The 19,527-nt window shown below is 47.8% G+C and overlaps 3 protein-coding genes across 5 annotated transcripts in view; 2 read left to right on the top strand and 1 right to left on the bottom strand.

Annotated features, from left to right (window-relative positions):
- The window catches only part of LOC119167552 (sedoheptulokinase), a 404,791-nt gene that overhangs the window by 2,239 nt on the left and 383,025 nt on the right, over positions 1–19,527 (top strand). The window lies entirely within an intron of this gene.
- On the bottom strand, positions 791–14,014 carry LOC142802727 (uncharacterized). 2 transcript variants are annotated; one of them, XM_075887755.1, is made up of 5 exons: positions 13,830–14,014; positions 13,250–13,355; positions 13,022–13,124; positions 3,046–3,139; positions 791–2,450 (listed from the first exon to the last, which is right to left on the bottom strand). In XM_075887755.1, exons 2-5 carry the CDS (start codon positions 13,291–13,293, stop codon positions 1,984–1,986), a joined length of 708 nt encoding a protein of 235 aa, XP_075743870.1. In that variant the 5' UTR covers positions 13,294–13,355; positions 13,830–14,014; the 3' UTR covers positions 791–1,983. The 2 variants fall into 2 exon arrangements, with proteins under 2 accessions (XP_075743870.1, XP_075743869.1); XM_075887754.1 differs by lacking the exon at positions 13,830–14,014 and having other exon boundaries at positions 13,250–13,563.
- On the top strand, positions 2,390–11,541 carry LOC142802725 (uncharacterized). Its single transcript, XM_075887750.1, has 2 exons — positions 2,390–10,600; positions 11,220–11,541. Exon 1 carries the CDS (start codon positions 5,130–5,132, stop codon positions 6,891–6,893), a length of 1,764 nt encoding a protein of 587 aa, XP_075743865.1. The 5' UTR covers positions 2,390–5,129; the 3' UTR covers positions 6,894–10,600; positions 11,220–11,541.

Genomic DNA, 19,527 nt, shown 5'->3' with positions numbered 1-19,527 from the left:
ACATGAAAGTGCGTAAATTTTGGCGATATGTCTTAAAATGGAAGTTCAAAGTTCACTGTAGGTTCACTCCAGCACACGTTTTGCTTGCATGACCGTCGAGTCCCTTTGCCGCGACCTGATGCAGGTGCACACGCAGCCTCAGTCTCGCGTAGTTAGACACGAGGAGCTTCACCACAGTTTCTTTGTGTTCCTGGCAGCATCCTGCTACGTACGACCGGAGCATCTTGGTCAGGTATGTAGTCACAGCCTTCAAGGGCGATTTCATGGTAAAAACGCTTTGCGTCCAGGTGGTGATACCATTAAAATGCTCCTCGCATGCTTTGAGCACGACCATAACTGCATCGCTTGGGTAATGAAGGTTGCTCCCGTCACTGACGTATTCCTTAAGGGTCGTCAAGTACGCATGCTCGCTGCTGCTCGAGCCCAACAATTCAGACTTGCACTTCTCGCAGTGGTCGATAGATTTGAGTACCCTTTAATGAGATACCCCCCGGTGTGGAACAAAATCTCACACTCAGCAGAAGTTAGCCCTTCAACAAACGGGATCTCCGAATCGACGATGGCTTCAGTTTCGGCTGCCGCTTGTTCTTGCATACCTGTCGACAACATGTCGATCAGGTACTGTGCGTCATCAACGTCGTAGCTAGTCGTTGATGGTGTAAACAAAAACTGACTGACAGACACAAGCTTCAACGCGCACTTCATGTCATAGGCGCTTGGAACGGGCTTCCTAAGACGTATAACTGAAAAGAGATTTTCCAGACAGTCCTGGAGCAGTCTGCTTGTCAGGAAGAACTTGTAACCTTCACTTCTTAGAAGGCAATCCTGTAGACGAATGATGACTTCTGTGGCTATTAAGAAACCCGCCTGTGAGGGCTTCCACTGGGACGTGCTCCCCATGTTCGTTCCTCGAATGGTCTCGGACGCCAAGCGCAGAGTTTCTATGGCGGCGTTATACTTGTCCATGTGTTCAAGACTTAAAGCAACTGACGGATGTCGCGATGACATTAACGTATACCACTTAAAGACAAGCTCCAGAAACCACGCTGTGATTTCAGCCTCCGGGTCTAGTTTCTTGTGCTTTATCCAATACCGAATCGCGGCAGGAGTTTCTCTAAAAAATTGAACCACGACTCCCACCTTCATCTTTGTAAAATGCCCGTTCGACAAGTGGATCTCCGATAGCTTTGGTGCGACTTTTAGTTCCCAGTCCTCGTCCAAACGTACTACTGCACGCACGTGCTCAAGTTGTACTTTGTTTGAGGGTAGGCCATGTTGACACTTGGTTGCATCACTAATGGTGAAAACGACAGAATTTAAAAGTTGGCCTCGGATGTTTTTAAGTACGTGCGCCGCGTCTGCAGTGAAGAAGAGTTCCGTGTCTTCTAGGCAAAGGTGAGGTATCGAGCATATGGGGTTAGACTTTCTGTGGCTAGAAAATCCAAACTCGCGCCACTTAGCCCTGTTGGAGGAATCCATATCTGAAGTGACAACGCGTATCCTCAGGGATATATCTGCACAAAGTTGCACGATATTCATAACGTAGTCCTTCAGGATGCGGCCATCTACGCTGCTTCCAGTAAAGTGATAAGCTATTACTTGCTTCCACCGCTGGTTAAGGCCACCTACCATGAACACAAGGACATGACGAGCTGGGTTTTCAGGATTTTCAGGCGATGTTGTTCCGCCAAGGACCACATCTTCAGCTCGATCGAGCTCATAGCCCTGGGAGATCTGCATCTCGTCTAGTAAAAGAACACAGTCCTTTTCAGTGTCTTGCATGCCTTCTGCTTTCGTTTTCAGCAGGTCTACCACGTCTGTGAGTATCCCGGGCAGAAACTTGAGTCCCTGTAGTCGACGCGCAAGAGTTCTGTTAGCCGGCAGCGGGTACCCGAGTTTCCTTAAGGTTTCGTAGCCAGACGTCCCGCATGAAAATTTAATTTGAAGGGCTTGCTTCACAGTTTGCGGAGACCAAGCACTCCCTTAGTTGCTGTTGCGCGACAGTGCCTGTATTTGGTCCTCGTTCAGAAATTTCATGTTCTTTTCTAAGGTTTCTATGGTACTTTCGAGCTTCTTAACTTTTTTTCGGAAGCCTTGGATTGTTGAGTTTGCCTGGGTCTGCAATTCTTGCAGTTTGCTGTATTTACGTGTCAGGTCTGCCAGCTGCTTATTTAATTCTGCGTGAGAGTTATTAGCAGACTCCGGGTCAGACACTCCAGCTTGCACTCCACTGGATGAGCCTTGCAGACCTGTTTCGTCCGCTACCGGTGCTATTGAGCTTGTTTCATGTGAGCTGCGATTCTGTCCTTCAGGCGGCTCAAGGCTGCCCGGCGACGGCATTGCGCCGATCGCAGCTGCTTGGCCATCAATGGTTACGTCGCCTCCATCTAGGGCTGATACGAGAGCGGTCCCACTCCTTTCTTTTGGTGCCTTCCTGTGATGAGGCAAAGCTGCAAAACCAAAGGAGAGCATCAAACTGCATCCCACAAACATCATGAGGCATGCCACGACTGGCTTTCTTATGCCTTTACACTTTATGTCTGAAGAACAGAATGCTACCTTTGTTGCACATTTAAAATGCCTGTAGTCTCCCGCAGAGAGACGAAACATCACTTTCGGGCAGAGTCGCAAACCTCTTCGTGCCCGGCGCCCTTTTTCCTAGTTTACTGATGCAAAAACAGCGTAAGAACGCCGCTTCCTCCTCCTCCCCCCCTATAGAGCTGTGATCCAATGTCACATCCGCCCCTGTGCAAAAAAAAAAAATCAACTCCCATACGCTTACGTTCGTTATATTTAAACGCAAAAACAAATGGCAAAGTTCCGCCAACACAACTCTAACATCTAGAAACAAAACAAAGTTCGACCCTGCTTTTTTAGTGCACACTTAAATTACAGTTAAACTCTATTGTAATTATAAGTGCCGCTATCAACACAATAAAAGCACTGCATGCGTGCACGATCACACAATGAAGTCATAAGAATACAAGGGCGAATAATGCTAAATTCTGTGTACAAGCACACGGAAAAAAGGAAGTAACAACTTACGTCTGAAGGAAAACACTGTAGGCACGGCATTCGGCTTTAACTTTTTCCACCCATCTGCTCTGTTTTGCTCGAAGCTGTTCTCTTCAAAATGAGCCTGCAGGGTCATGGAAGGGCGTAAATTTATTTCCTTCGCGATCAAGATATCACTAGAGTTCGCACGCCAACGTTGCTGTGCTTCATACGTTCCTAACTATTTTCCGAATGTGTTGTTAGAAACTTTACTGCAACTGCGACATTTAAAACCGCCCTATTATTATTTGCAAACTATTGCGCAGATGCGAGTAACCTCCCATAAACGTGAATGAACGCTGGTTATTCCATGGGGGGCCAGAACATTATCTGGTAAACTGTGCAAGCACTCCCTTCAGCACAGCTTTCTCCCAGTTGAGCTGCCACGTCTGGAAGCTCGAAATAAACGATTCGTATTGACTTTCTCAAAGCTGCGAAAAGCTTAAAAACACTTACAAACGCGCAAAACACCATACCACAAATAACACTGACGCGCACATAGCTTTTGATAGCGTGACGGAGATGGCAGAGACGTTTTTCTTTAACAGCTTGACGTAATTACTGCTACTAATTTGCGTAATTTGTAATCTATCTGCTAGCCCAATCACTACTATTGGAAAAGATTAACCGCAATATACTTCGATCATCACTCCCGCTTGATAAAATTCACCCGGAAAAAAATTATTCCCGGGAAGCCCCGCCGTACTCACACTGCAGACGCACGAGGTGTTCGTTGGCTGCCACTTGTCCCGCTTGATTCTTGCAGTCCATAGAATTCTTCTTTTCGAATCCCTTGGGAACTGAAACATTCGCCAGCCATTCCTGGAGCGGTTACTGCACTGCGGCACGCAGCAGCAGGGCATTTTGTGCCGACGACAACTGGCAGACTACGCTCGCACGCAGCAACTTCCCACTACCAGCACCGACCGGCGCGCTAGCTGGGCATTGTTACGACCGGCCCCAGCGTTGGGATTCTCCGAAGGTTTGCGAACCCCTCTGGGAGATCGTCGACGCATTCCCGGGATAGCCTGCATTTGAGACGGCCTTGCAGCCAAGGGAAAACAGAGGTCAACGCACGGGTTTTGCGCTAGGGAACCAAGCAAGAGGAGTTGCGGGGAGAACCGGTTCTGGACCGACTGTGTCGTTGACCCCCACCTCCCCATTCAGGCTCCTCCCTCTCGCCGGGAGAATTCCGGAATCTGCTGTGCGTTCTTGACCATGTTTGGGCATTTTCAGGGCGTCGTAACCATATTTGGGCATCGTGTTAGGTTGTGCCCCTCCATGTGTTGTGAGGTGTATTTCCCCTCCCTCGTGGCCGAGGTGCCGGGGCCACTGTATTGGCTGACGATGCGGACAATGCGCCCAGTGTTGGCAACGCGGCCCTATGAAATGCTGAAGACGTTTTGTATCTCTTCTCTCTTTGAATCAGTTGATCACTTCTCAACATGTAAATAAATCTCTGTCGTTCGTTCGGGCGCTTCTTCTCGCTGAATTGTCGGACGATGGATCCTGCGACGAGGCCAGCTACCGAAAGCGAGACCGGCAGGACCCGGAGTCCCAACAACTGGATGGCAGCGGCGGGATGCTGATAACCCCGAAAGCGACCACTGGACGGAGTTAGCCCGAAGTCCAACAACGGGACGACAGGAGAAGGATGACACGAGCTCATCGACTTCCAGAGGGAACCGAACGGCACTTTCGAGAGGCACGACGCCGGAGACATGACTGCGAACTGGGTGAGTGCCGGCTTTCTCTGTTAAATTTTACCAGGCATTTACTGTGTGTGTTAAGTAAAAGCTGTTAGAGAGGGGCTGTCTTGGTCATTGGGTTAACAGGTAACTTGCGTCAGGCAGAAATTGTGTGATAGCTTGGTTAAGCTCTTTCTGTCAGTGGCGTCAAGGTTAACAGTGACAGGGCAGGATTCCGTGTAAGAGCTTTTTGAAGCTTTATTTGTAGACTAAGTTAACGGAAAACTTGAGGCAAGGCAGGAATCTAGAGCTGTCGTTGTCGTCAAGGTTAATTAGTTGCAGGACAGGAATCTTTGTGGAACAAAGACAGCGGTACTGGAGGCAGCCATGAATCTGAAATGCCTGCGAAAGTCCATGTTGTTGCTACTTGCAAGGGAGTTGAGTCTGGAGGTGTCGGACTCTCAAAGAAAGCCAGAGCTGATAGAGGCGATTCTCGCATTGGGGGCGGAGGATGATGAGCTGTCAGAATGTGTTGAGGAGATTCAGGAGAGGCAAGCGGCAGAGGCCGAAAGAAAGGCGGCCGAGGCCGAAGGAAAGGCGGCGGAGGCCGAGGCAGATAAGATACGAAAGCACGAGCTTGAAATGAAGCGCCTCGAGCTAGAGATTAGCCATAATAGTAGAGCAGGAGGCAGTGAGGCATCCGGTACCGCAGAGCGGGTCAGGTTCAAAATAATGGACCTAATGAGATGGTACAAGCTAGGGGAGGACATTGGGCTGTTCCTCGTCAACTTTGAGAGAACTTGCGAAAGGCAAGGTTTTGACCAGGGGACATGGCCCCAACGCTTGTTGTCCCTACTTCCGGGGGAGGCATCTGAAGTAATCGCGCGCCTGACGAAAGAGGAGGCTGACGAGTACAGTGAGATAAAGTCGAGCCTTCTCGAGAAATACAGGTTGTCAGCGGAACGTTTCAGACAAAAATTTCGCAACGCCGTAAAAGAGAATGATTCATACCCGGAGTTTGCTTACAAGTTAATGGCCAACATGGGGGAGTGGCTCAAAGAGGCAAAGGCGTATGGGAATCATGACAAGGTGCTCGAGTGTACCGGTCTGGAACAATTCTGTCAAAAGTTACCAGAAAAGGTGAGGTTCTGGGTGCAGGATAGACCAGACGTGAACACCGTAACGAAAGCCGCAGAGCTCCCTGAAGAATTCGTTACGCGCCGCGCACTCGGGGCAAGCAGCGAGCCTAAAAGGGAAATATTCCTACGACCAAATAAGGCGCCGTTTAGAAAACAACCGACAAGTCTCGCACAAAAGGGTGAGGAAAACAAGGCATCTAACCATAGGGCGTCAGCAGAGGCAAGCAAAAGGAAATTTGAGGCGAAAAAACCGGCGGCTTGTTTCAATTGCCACGAAACAAGGCACTTCACGATACATTGCCCGAAAGAAAAGGTGGCCTTTTTATCTATAAATGAAGCCGACGAGAACATGAAGTTGTTAGAGCCCTATATGTACGACCTTACCGTGAACGGTAAGCAGTGTCGGGTTCTTAGAGACTCCGCAGCCACTATGGACGTAGTTCATTCGTCCTTTGTTCAGTGTGGACAGTATTCAGGAGACTGTGCCTGGATTAGACAAGCCGTAGAAGCAAACAGTCAGTGCCTTCCCGTAGCTAAAGTTGTCCTTAAAGGCGCATTTGGTACGTTGGAAACGGAAGCCGCGGTATCGCCATATCTACCCCCTCAGTATCCTTACTTATTTTCAAACAAGTCAGATCAAATGCTGAAGGAGAAAGGTCTAACGTTGGGAGAAGGCATAGTGCAGGCACTGACTAGATCGAAGGCACGTGCGCTGGCTGCGAGAGCAACATTCACTGAGGCAAACAAGCCTCAAATCGACAAAGGGCCTGGTTGCGAGTTGGACACCACGGTAACAAATCGACTTGTGCGAGAACAGGCTGCAGAAGCCGTAGTCGCGGAGGCAACCATTCCTAAAGGCGACGATGAACCTCCTCTCGAATTGGAAGGGGTCAATTACGCCTCGTTGACCGAGCAAATAGAAAATTCCGTTGCTCCCAAGCCGATTCCTGGTAGTACAGAGGATAGCACAGAGGGTGACACATTCCAGGTACTAGGAACTACAAAAGAGTAGTGTGTCATGCCAACTTCAGATAATTTCAGTCGGCTGCTGCAGGTGAGCCCCGCTTCATTAATAACCGAACAAAAGGGTGACCCGACGCTTAAGCAATTCCAGGACAGTTCGAAAGAGGGAATCGCCAAACGAAATGTGAGATTCCAAGAGAGGAGCGGCATACTCTGTCGAAAATATCTAGATAGGTGAGGAGTAAAGTTTGACCAGGTAGTTGTACCTGAGGCGTATCGTCAGGATTTGCTTAGCTTGGTGCATGGAGGATCATGGTCAGGCCACTCAGGCTTAAAGACGACGAATAATCGTCTTTTACAGGAATACTACTGGCCTGGATGCTTTAAAGATGTAGAGAGGTTTGTAAAATCTTGCGATGTGTGTCAGCGAGTGGGTAAGCCGGGAGATAGAGCGAAATTTCCAATGAAGCTGGTACCCGTAATCACGGAGCCCTTTCGTCGGTTGGTAATTGACACAGTAGGTCCTTTACCCAAGAAAACTTCAGGCTACCATCACATCCTGACCTTAATCTGCCCAGCTACTAAATTTCCAGAGGCGGTCCCGCTGAAAGAGCTAAGTTCCGTGGAAGTAGTGAACGCACTTCTGTCCGTGTTTGCCCGGGTAGGCTTTCCTGCCGAGATACAATCAGACCAGGGCACCATTTTCACAAGTGCCTTAACAAAAACCTTTCTAGAGCGGTGTGGCGTGAAATTATTGCATAGTTCAGTCTACCATCCGCAGTCGAACTCGATAGAGAAGCTTCACTCCGTGATGAAGCGAGTGTTAAGAGCCTTATGTTTTGAACGAAAAACTGACTGGGCAATGTGCTTACCTGCAACGATGTTTGCACTAAGAACTGCACCATATGAGACAACAGGGTTTACGCCAGCGGAACTTGTTTATCGCCGCAGACTGCGATCTCCTCTTCGTATGCTGAGAGACTCGTGGGAAGGTCAGGGTGATGATCCTGTAGTAGTGGAATATGTCCTCACCTTGTTGGATTGTCTAACAAAAGCCCAAGAACTGACCGAGAGTGCGATGACCAAAGCCCAGCAGAAGGCTAAGCTTTACTACGATCGAACAGCTAAAGTGCGACACTTTGCTGTAGGAGACAGGGTCATGTTGTTGAGGCCCTCCCAAAAGAATAAGCTTGAAGTGCAATGGGTCGGCCCGGCCGAAATTACTCGAAAATTGTCTGACACCAACTATGTGGTAAAATTACCAGGAAGTCGTAAGGTACACCGGGTGTATCATAGCAACTTACTCAAGCCCTATAAAGAGAGGGAAGCCATCGTGAACATGACTTCAAATGTTCCAGAAGTGGTTACGGCAGAAATTCCTGAATTAGCTCCCGAATCGGACGAAGTCCCGATCGAGAAAAGAGTTGAGGATTTAGTATCAAAGTCACAGCTGACAATGAAGCAGAAGCAGGAATTGCGTGGTCTTTTGACCGAGTTTCAGGACAGATTTGTAAGCGAGCCAGGCCGGACATCCGTCCTCATTCATGACATAGAGCTTACCTCGTCGGAACCGGTAAGATCTAAGACGTATCGGGTGTCACCTCGCAGGCTTGAGCTACTCAAAGCAGAGATTAACAGGATGCTGGAATTGGGCGTGATTTAGCCGTGTGAAAGTGATTACACTTCCCCGTTAATTCTTGTGGAGGTACCCGGCAAAGATCCGCGTCCTTGCGTAGACTATCGTAAGTTAAATCTCATCACCAAGGATCAGACATACCCAATTCCCCACATTGAGGAACGCGTCGAGAGGGTAAGCAGCGCGGAATTTATCTCAACGCTAGACCTAGTGAGAGGTTACTGGCAGGTGCCGCTCACCGAGAGGGCGAGCCGGTATGCTGCATTTATTTCACCATTGGGGGCATTCTGCCCTAAAGTGTTGAGTTTCGGCCTAAAGAACGCGCCTTACTGTTTTTCAAACTTAATGGATAAGGTTTTGCGGGGTCAAGAGGACTTCGCATTGCCTTACTTAGACGACGTCGCCGTGTTTTCCTCGTCCTGGCCAGAACACTTGGCGCATTTGAGAGCAGTACTGACACGCCTACGCGAAGCAGGTTTAACGGTAAAGGCGCCCAAGTGTCAGCTAGCACAAGCAGAGGTACTCTATCTCGGGCATGTTATCAGTCGAGGGCATCCCCGTCCCTCTGAAATGAAAGTGGCAGCTATCCGAGACTTTCCCCAGCCCCGAACGAAAACCGATATTCGGGCTTTTCTTAGAATAGCTGGTTACTATCGTAGGTACATCCCTAGATATTCCGACATTGCCAGCACTCTTACTGACGCGTTGCGCAAGACCGAGCCCCAAATGGTCGACTGGGATGAGGAGCTTTTAAATACGCTACAAAAAGGGTGTACTCCATGGCAACGCTGATGGCTTAAGTCGATGCCCCTGACGCGAGAGGATGTCTCGAGAACTCTGGCATTTTTTTCCAGACCTAGACAAGGGCTAGTGATTGTTTTTTTTTACTCTTTTAGGTGTACTTGTTTGAAAACGTTAAAGACACGGCTATCCAGGGTTTCGGGTTTGGTGTGCTTCCAGTGTTGTTGTTTTGTGTCACCTTAACGTATAATTAACATTTTGAATAAATTGTGTATTTCCTTTAATATCAGTTAAAGGGGAAAATTGCCTGGCGGAGTTTGGCGAAATTGTCCGGCGCTCACCGGCTGAGTAGTTGTGTTTTCATGTGCGTATGTGATGTCTGTTGAGCCCGCAATGAAGCAGGTGGTGCCCTCTACTTCATCAAAGACGGTCGTCACCAAACCGACTGCCGGCGCTGATCTCTCCGGACAGTGGCTGCAAACCTCAGCCCATCGAGATCTTTACCCCCCCCCCCCTCCCCCGCGCGAGAGACTGTTACGACCGGCCCCAGCGTTGGGATTCTCCGAAGGTTTGCAAACCCCTCTGGGAGATCGTCGACGCATTCCCGGGATAGCCTGCACCTGAGACGGCCTTGCAGCCAAGCGAAAACAAAGGTCAACGCACGGGTTTTGCGCTAGGGAACCAAGCAAGAGGAGTTGCGGGGAGAACCGGTTCTTGACCGACTGTGTCGTCGACCCCCACCTCCCCATTCAGGCTCCTCCCTCTCTCCGGGAGAATTCCGGAATCTGCTGTGCGTTCATGACCGTGTTTGGGCATTTTTAGGGCGTCGTGACCATATTTGGGCATCGTGTTAGGTTGTGCCCCTCCATGTGTTGTGAGGTGTATTTCCCCTCCCTCGTGGCCGAGGTGCCGGGGCCACAGTATTGGCTGACGATGCGAACAATGCGCCCAGTGTTGGCAACGCGGCGCTATAGAATGCCGAAGACGTTTTGTATCTCCTCTTTTTGGATCAGTTGATCACTTCTCAACATGTACATAAATCTCTGTCGTTCGTTCGGGCGCTTCTTCTCGCTGAATTGTCGGACGATGGATCCTGCGACGGGGCCAGCTACCGAAAACGAGACCGGCAGGACCCGGAGTCCCAACAGCATGAATATGGCGGCGGCGGCGAGAGAAAACCAGTTTTGTCGGCATCGGCTCCGTCAGATTGGCGCCACCCTGAAACGGCGGGCGCGCGCGTCGGGCGCGCACGCATGGAGGCACCCTAGTTTGCGCTGCTCGCTTCCTCTGTTTTTTTTTCGTTGCCCAATCGCATTTCGCGTCTGTAATTATCGCCAGGGACCTAGCTGGCCTCGACTGGCAAAAACAACGTCAATCAAGTAAGGTCTGCATCGTTTATTGCGAGTGTCCAAGCGGGTACAATCAATGTATACGGTCGGGTCTGAACAAAACAAGTCACTCATACATATCGAAAGCTTTCAACCCATGTGTAAAGACTCTTGAAAGCTAACAAGCATATGCATATAACTGAACATCGAAATCGCTGAATGAACGTCGCTCTCATTGTGTTGCGGCACTCGAGTTTAATACCGTGGCTTCAGAGCAAGGGTCCGAATTCTGCCGTCAGATGCGGCGCTTGCCCCGTAGTGTTGATCTTGAAGCGAATGCATGATGTGGAATCGGGAAGGAAACTTGCACATTGCCGATAGATAGCTCGCGCAGTTAGAGCAGTGTAGTTATGCTAAATTTGTTAAATAAGCGATTGCGGATGCGTGCATCTCTGAATCATTCTTGCTCTGCAATGCTACATTGAGTACTTCACAATTCTGCAATGTCGCGTCGTGTCGAGAGGGTAAGCACCAGTTTTAACACTCAGCCGTGAGCCCATATCGTAGGTATTATGTATTTAGGGGATGAGCCTAAAAATATTTCAGGCTTGCTACATTTATTGTTAGAGTTAAGTTACACAGTCACCACAGCTAGAATTTCTCGTCGCAGGTAATGACCAGTCTGCTGAGTATGCAGCGAACATGTATGCTAAAGGGACACTTATGAGGTGTGTGCTTACAGATCGAAAAAGCCCAATTCTAAGAAAATAAGTTTCAGGTATGCATTGTACATATTTGTTGTCTGTACATATTTGTTGGTACTCTTGCATCACACTATCTCCTCAGCTCTGAGCACAATCCCTTTTTTTTGCATAGGCATATCCATAGAACTTGAGTACTCTCTTGCAAGCAAGCACTCCTGAAATCAATTGGTGGTACATGATGTGAATCTGTCCGAATACTGGATCAATAAAGGTCACATTTATTACACACTTGTTATTTATGTTTACCTTTTCTGTATACTTGTGCTTGAAAATTAAGTTGCTTTCTCCCTGCTATTTGAGAGGTTAGGACTTGAAATACGTACTATCCTGTAGTGTGGCTGTAGATAAGTGAAGATCATGTATGTTTCAACTACCTGTGTGATTTCCTAGATTTTTTTTCATGACCGTAGTGCACAGAATTTCACTTCTCAGTGGTAGACATTATAGTTATGACAACTTAATTTAAACAGAAGCAGATGTGCACAAAGAAATCTGGAACGTTTTTTCTGCCAAAAAAAAAAAAAAACAGTACCACATGCAATGAACACAATCTTGCTCTTCATGACAGCATTCACATCTTTGAGGAAGCTGTGCTGCAACTGCTCATCACCTTTATGATTGATTATTTTAGGAGGCCATTGAACATACGTGCAAAGCTAAAGCAATTGAGTGCAGTCTTATGAGCTTTGGTGCATCTTTTTTTAAACTTGTATGAGCTAAACACAGTTAAGACAAAACAGTTCTGGGTGTTGTTGGTAAACTGTCACAAGGCACAACTAAATGTCGGAAAGCCTGTTAATGCCCCTCACTGCGGGGTTGTTCATTTTGCAAACAATAATTTCTGATGATTCACATGCCAACTATGAAGTGATCGTGAGTCGTACAGTAGTGGGCAAATTTAGATCGATTCTGGCTTCCAGGGGTTCAAACAAATGACATTGTAGCCTCACAGGAGACAAGACTGCTTGTCGAAACATTTGCTTTGACCCCTTATGTTAACATGTTTTTCATATTTTCAAGCTTCCATCTTTTAAGGGTCAGTTTAGTTCACCTGCACCAATCCGAACTGGTTCACAGCTGTGCACGAGAAGTTCAGAACCTGTGCGGCAGGAGTTCAGCGGTGCGGCATCACAAGTGAATGACAAGGTGCCGACAAGGTGGAATCCTTATTTTTGTTCACTTAATTTAATGAGATGCAAACATCTTGGCAAAACACGCCGCATTTATAGGGGTGGGTACAGCACCTACGCCTAAAACTATGTTGTTTGTTAAGCTGTGTGAGCGGCTGCACCAAACCAGCGCCATCAGAGCAGAAGGTACAGTGTCATGAAATAGTTCTTGTGCTGTACCTCTCCTGCGCTTTTTGAAATGAATGACGAGATTTAGAAGATGCCATTGCTGCGCCACTGAAACGAATGGCGAGGTGCAGCACTTTGTAAAATGGATCATTTGGTGCAGGCGAATCGAACAAATCCTTAAGCACACAAGCGTCTTAGCGTTTCAACCCCATCGAAATATGGCTACAGTGGCTGGGATCAAACAGTGTGTTGTTGAGCTCAGCAGCGCCACACAATCTAACTAATAGTGTTACAGTTTCAACATTATAGAAGTGTAGATTCCATGCCATGGTGGGCAGGCAATGCTTTTAGCCAATCTAAAGCACCTCTCCACGATATGTGCGGTAAAACATTCACAAATACAGCATTACTTGTGTGAGGTTAGAGATGACCTGTTGTAGTGGGCATTCAGATGTTTCAACGTGCTTGCAGAGTGGACATTCGGGGGTAGTCATCCGGTCATTGCATGGCAGCCTGGAAAAACAAGTAACATCACCAGATATCAATGCATGAAATCAATGCATTAAATTTTCCAAAGTAAACAAATAAGCTCAGTTAACTGGTAAACAGCAGTATTTTATACATATATGTAGTGGTACCTCATAAGACGTATATCACTCAGGGTTGCTTCTTCACAAGGCATGTCATGTAGCAGGTTCTTTGCCCATTGTACACATTTGCTTCCATGTCGGGTGGGCCAGGAGGCTGTGGCAGAAAAAGAAGTATTTGTCATTTATGTGACGCTTCCTTCGTCACACTATAGCAAAACCAGACCCATAATTATGTGATGTTTCTTCAACGCAACTGCAGTAAACTATTAACTAGTAGGTTTTTTGCACTAATATATGGGCTAGCTAAGAAGACACATGCGAGGCGACAGTGATTTATTTGCCTTCTTTCATCGCAACGGCCTGGTTGGTGTTACCTGGTGATAGAATTTCAGAATTAACTATTGAGTCAGTGACTCGTTCCCACGTGAAGCCATGCACGCCGCAAGTAACGCACGTTTTTCCGGTTACAGAGTGACACGTTCAACAATTTTAAAATTTAATACTGCAATGCGCTGCCACCGTGTGACGCCTACGCAGTCATTGGCAAAAAAAAAACTACATATGTTGAATTGAACCAACTAGCGCCGCAAGCAACCATCCTTAAAAAACTGAAGTGGTTTCTACTCACCGGCCCAGGCTTGCAACGGGTGTTCATCCGTTGAAAGCTTCAACGGTCACTTCGTTCCCCGAAAGTCACTCGAATTCCCTTCGCGAAAGCATTTGAAAGAGTCAAAATAAACAGAATGAGAAAGAGTGTGTCGGTAGGCAGAGTCTCGAAATATTTACAGTGAAACAAAACGGTCCGAGACACCTCCGAACGTACCGCGAGACGTTAACTGCCGTCGCAACCGTTGGCCGCCGCAAACTTTGAAATGAGGATAATGATGTCGATAGGCTGCTACTGACTTCGAGTCAGCTGGATAAAAAAATTATAACAAAAAGTTCATGACGCAGCACATGTTTGAGAAAAACTACTTGCTAGAAGAACAAAATGTTTTTTTATGTGTAGCTGCACGCAAACATGTAGTATTTGATCATTTTAAAATAAAACTTCGCCCCGACGAAGGCGCCTCTACAAGAAAGTGCAATAGCGCGAGTGGCTAGAGAGGTTAGTAGATCCACTCTGGGTGCTTGAAGCAGAAACGCGCCGCGGTTGATTTTTTCGCCCCCTACAGGTTAGCACTTGAACTTGAGAGTTCCCGGGACCACGAAGCGTGCCGAAAAACCACGATCATGGAGCACGTGTAGCTTTTTTGTGCGTCTCATCCTCCAGTCCGTGCCTTGTTTGTTTGACGAGAGTCTTGATAGAAACATTGCTGGAACGTCCCGTAGAGACTGCAGAGCCCCGTCTGTTGGAGTTGCTTTTGAATCTAGTGCTTTTTGCTCCTCTGTGAATGTTTGCTGTTATCAATTAACCAAAGTCTGTTGGGTATTGATGTGATTGTAGGCGACGTCAAGGCAATGGGGTGGTTTCCATAAACACCGAGGCACGTACCGTAGACGCGAGTATGTATCTTCCGCATAAATATAATTTCCGTTACCCAATACCATAGGCACAACTATTACCACGAGCAGACGCTTGGTAAACAAAAAAAAACAGTGCGTAATGAAAATGTAGGAGACTTTTCGACATAAACTCGCTGTCACTTCAGATGTTTTGATCCTATCAGGGGGCTTACCATACGAAACGAGAACATATCTTGTTGACCCTATGTGATCGAGTATGCCCCCCCCCCCCCACACACACTCACACACAAAAATTGCATCATCTGCTGCTAAAGGGAACCATGTCTAGATGCTAAGTAACGGGCGCTAACGCTTACACTAGCGGCGGCGTTGACGCTAGTGCTCATCGCGGCGTTGCGCAGGAGAGAAACATGATGAGGCGAAAAGCATCAGTTATGGGCCGGTGTTTCTCGCTGTAACGTGCCAATTGCTGCTAATGGGTAATGAAAGACAGAACACTCTGATTGGATGCAGAGACCGCTGTCTGCTTTTAGTTTACGTGCACGCTGCGACTTTTTATTGGTTACATAGCACAGGAGAAATCTCCCGGCCACCGGCACTATCTTGGATTAGGATTAGGTTGTTGTAGGTAGCCAGCTGATCTAGCCTCGCATAATTTGCAGGCAATTGCCCCGCTCGGCACTACCTTGGATGTCAAGATCCAGTGTATATACGGGGTGGCCAGTGAACGGTTGTGCAGTGCGAGCAGTCGATTTTTAGGGGCGAAGCGTTCCCTCGTAGTATAGTAACATCGTAGCTTCATTCCCTGGTCGTTCTAAAATCATGTTGTAGTAGTAGCCACTTTCAGTTAGTTTCAAGAATGGCTCACTAAATGGCGTTATGTGTATATGTCCTCTGAAACAATATCGCTAGATGGTGTTAATGGTTTTCGTATAGAAATTCACAACATACCCACGGAGTGAGTGATGATGAGTGAGGCGAAGCGTCTCTTCGTCACAGACGGACAGGTGGACGCTTCGCCCCACTAATCATCAGTCACTCCGCGCGTGTTATGAATTTTTGCAATCATGGAACTCCCTAGGGGACGCTGCCTGCGTAGGGAATCGGGAAACGGGGAGTAAGAGAGATGGGGGCATGCATGCGCAATGGTAGTATAAACGGCGCTGGTAAAGATGCCTAGAGTGTACAGTGGCTAGAATAGGAAAGTGTGATGAGCGGCAAGCGGCGCCTACAGAGCGCATTGAAGCCTCCGAGGAGGAGCCGCGTGGGGGCGTGGAGTCGTTTATACGTTGTTTGCACGTTTCCGAGAGTTTCACCGGGCGTGTTCGTCCTCGTTTTTTTTTTTATTGCGGTGGCACTCTGACACCAATGCTTCTGTATGCACTCTCAAACATGGACCATCTGATATGCCATTGCCCTCGATTTGCCTCTGAAATACAGAAGCTTTCGGACGCATTGCGAGAATTGGACGATCGGCCACTCTCTGTGCAGATGCTACTGGAACACCGTCATCGCCTTTCGTCGGCTCAAAAAGCATTCAAAGCTGTCTTGTGCTTTTTGAGGACTACAGGCCTATGTGACCACCTTTAACTTTTGTGTAGTGCCACCGCTGCATACGCGCCAGCCGATTGACTGACAATCCTCCCTTTCTCTCTCTCTCTCTTTCTTTTTCTCTTTTCTCTCTCTCTCTCATCTTTATGCCCCCTTCCTATTCCCCCAGCGTAGGGTACCAAACCGGGCATGTGCCTGGTTAACCTCCCTGCCTTCCCTCTTGTTGCTTGTCCCAACTCATGGCGCGAAAACAAAGTCATTGCTTCGTCCCGTGGTTCACTGCAGGCTACAAGTCAGCTAAAAAGAAGCATGCGTTGTTCAGCGTTCCAAAGGACGAAGCTCTGTCAGCGCAGTGGCGTAGAGCGATGCCGCGCGCTGACAAGCTGCTTCAAAAAAACTCGGCTGTGTGCGAGCTGCACTTCGTCGATAGGTACATCTCCCGGCACTTCGAGCACACTGTGAATGACGAAATTGTCCGCATTGATAGGGGTAGGCCCATAGGCGTGCTTGCCGTTAGGGGGGGGGGGCAAGATTTATTGGAGGGAGCCTCCTCCCTATTAAATCAGTGTATGAGGCAGATTTTACTCCCCCCTTTTAGATGACCAAAAGAGTGCCCCACTGCATAGTCAATGTATAGAAATGATTTAGCCCCCCCCCCCCTCCTCCCAGGCCAGCCCCCTTTGCCTCCCTCGTGCGGACGCCTATGGGTAGGCCTTTCGGAGAAGCTCTTCGCATTTGTAGACGCCCTTGAAATCACCTCTTCAAGGCAGCCCTCCAAAGCCCAGAGCTGAACGACCAACTCTGGGCCGTCCGACAGGCCGAGGATGCCGCCCGTGTCCAGGGACTACGAGCCGCCACCTAAAGCCACCGAGACCGAATTGCCGGCCCATTGTGTCCAATAAAGTCTTTTCTCTCTCACACTGGGCTGACCACAGCATGATCCGAGCCTCACCCTCACCACTCAAGTAACCAAGTTTTTCCTGCTCACACATTTGCCTTTTTACACAAAGGTACTCCACAAGGAGCGAGCATCTTGCCGTGAAAAGAGGAAGTACCTGAAGCTCAGGCGCATCGCCTAGGCTTGCAGCCCAATGTTCTGTGGGGCGCTTGTGGACTATAATACTTTTTTTTCTTGGGGATAAAAAAGGACGCGTGACCAATTATTAAGAATGCATTGTCGTAAACAGGTAGTGAGTGAGTCACTACTCGGAAAGGCGTTGTATGACCTGTGTGCAGAAAATGAAATGCTTTCATTCAGATACTGTTATTCTCGTCTATGAATATGGCGTTATGAATGATGGGTTTTATTTGCAGATTAGTGCTTGAGGAAATAATGGTTCGCCGTGGAAAGTGTTGCAAGCAATGGCTCACAACTTAGTTCATCATTCCACTCTTTTACCACTTCTCATCGATAAAATGTTTCAGTGCCGTCACGCGCTCACTTTCGGCATCCTGTCGACCTGACAATATTTCAGTTCAGTCGCGCATCCGCGTAGGCATCCTGTTTTCCAGAAGCTAATTAACATATTTTCTCGGTCACCATTTGAAGCCATGCACGAGCAAAAAAATAAATTTTAAATGTTTCACATTGCCCGCGTGCGTGGTGGATTCCGGTCTCTGCGCAGCGCAGCGCTGCCTTGGGTGACGTGGATGGATGGATGGATAGATGGATCCGGCTGTGCCATTTAGATAAAACGGTGGCTCACGTCACCTAGCCATAAAGTTTAGTACTACCACTGTGTGTTTAAGGATTGAATTTCACTCTCGCCTAGATTGTAGCCACCACTTAGTTAGCCTCCTCCTGGTTATTTCTACCCGTTTAAAGTCTATTTTGCCTTCACTGTCCCTAAACACCAATGCTCTGAAAAATTCGGCGCCATTATCTTCAACTATAGGGTGGAGCCCCTTACAGAACATTATCAAATGTTAAGCCGTTTCCTCGTCCTCTCCACATGCATTACATACCGTGTCTGTGCCTTCGTATTTTGCTCGGTACGTCTTGGTTCGCAATATTCCCGTTCTAGCCTCGAAGAGAAGAGAACTATCCTGAGAATTATTGTAGATCTTTTCCCTTGTAATTTCCTGCTTTAAAGGTCTGTAGGTCTCTAGTGATGATTTCGTAAGCATTCCCATCTTCCACACGTCCCTCTCAGTTTCCTTCACCTTCTCCTCAACCGATGTTTCCTTTTGGCTTGTTATTTTGCTGTTGTTTATATACTTGCTTGGCAATTTTTGAGTTCGTTTCCTTCATTTAGTATCCACATTCTTCATGTACAAGTAACTGAAAACTTTTTAGCCCAACGCTTCTCTCCCATTTTTCTCAATCGCTCCTCAAATTCGATCTTGCTGCTAGCTTCTCTGCATTCAAACGATGTCCATCCCATGTCTCCCTCTACCCTGATTTTGGGTATTCCCGTGCGCTCCCAAAGCAAGTCTACCTATACCATGTTGTTTAATTTCCAATCTTGCTTGAACTTCTGATTTCATGCACAAGACTGCATTGCCGAACGTCAAACTCGGGACCATGACACCTTTCCAAATGCCTCTCACAACGTCATACCTATATTAGTTGCACAGTGCCCTATTTTTTCTTACAGCTGCATTCCTGGTGCCATTAGTCATTACGTATCTTTCGCGCTCCCTTAGATATCAGCCCCATGATTTATCCATACGCCCAAGTATTTGCATTTATCCATTATTTCTAGCGTGACTTTCTGTATCTTATCCTCACTGCTTTTGTTATCATTAAAAATCATGGTTGCCGATTTTTCCCTGTCGAACTTCAAATTTAACCTATATCCCTCATTACCACATATGTCTATCAATCCCTGCAGATCTTCCTTGTTGTCGGCTATTAATACTATATAATGTGCATACATCAATGCTGGTAATGACTGTTCAATGTGTATTACTGGCTTGGCAAACGAGAGGCTGTATCCGAGTCGACTCCCCTCTAATTTGGCTTCTAGTCCCTTCTAGTAGGTTTCGTCTATCAGCTGTATTTTTTAGTTTTGCGCTCGCTTGCGTCATGACTGCTTCCAGTTTGCGTCCTGGGAACGTCAACTGCAACCCTTTTGACGCCTTGTACCCTCTCTATGATTGCTTCTGCGCGTCGATTTAAATTCGAGTCCCCTGAGATTATCACGTGCCGTGACGTTTCAGCTGGAGCGTCCTGCACCTGGGGGTTACTTATACCTGGAACGCTGTCACACAGGTCCCGTTAATTAGGGAGGCGATCGCCGGGCTAATTCCAAGGACCGAAGTATCGGCCCCCCGAACCGCACCACGAAAGCAGGGACAATTCAGAA

This window comes from Rhipicephalus microplus, chromosome 3 (assembly GCF_043290135.1).
Source record: "Rhipicephalus microplus isolate Deutch F79 chromosome 3, USDA_Rmic, whole genome shotgun sequence".
Taxonomy (NCBI): domain Eukaryota; kingdom Metazoa; phylum Arthropoda; class Arachnida; order Ixodida; family Ixodidae; genus Rhipicephalus; species Rhipicephalus microplus.
This window is presented reverse-complemented; position numbering and strand designations above follow the sequence as displayed.

Excerpts from the sequence above, each read along its gene's own strand:
- LOC142802725 (XM_075887750.1), top strand. The coding sequence starts at position 5,130 with ATGAATCTGAAATGCCTGCGAAAGTCCATGTTGTTGCTACTTGCAAGG.
- LOC142802727 (XM_075887754.1), bottom strand. The coding sequence starts at position 13,383 with ATGACAAATACTTCTTTTTCTGCCACAGCCTCCTGGCCCACCCGACAT. Across the intron at positions 13,125-13,249 it reads AGTGATATACGTCTTATGAG|GCTGCCATGCAATGACCGGA; the intron begins GTACCACTACAT and ends TTGTTTTTCCAG. Across the intron at positions 2,451-3,045 it reads TACAGTGTTTTCCTTCAGAC|CTTTGCCTCATCACAGGAAG; the intron begins GTAAGTTGTTAC and ends TTGGTTTTGCAG.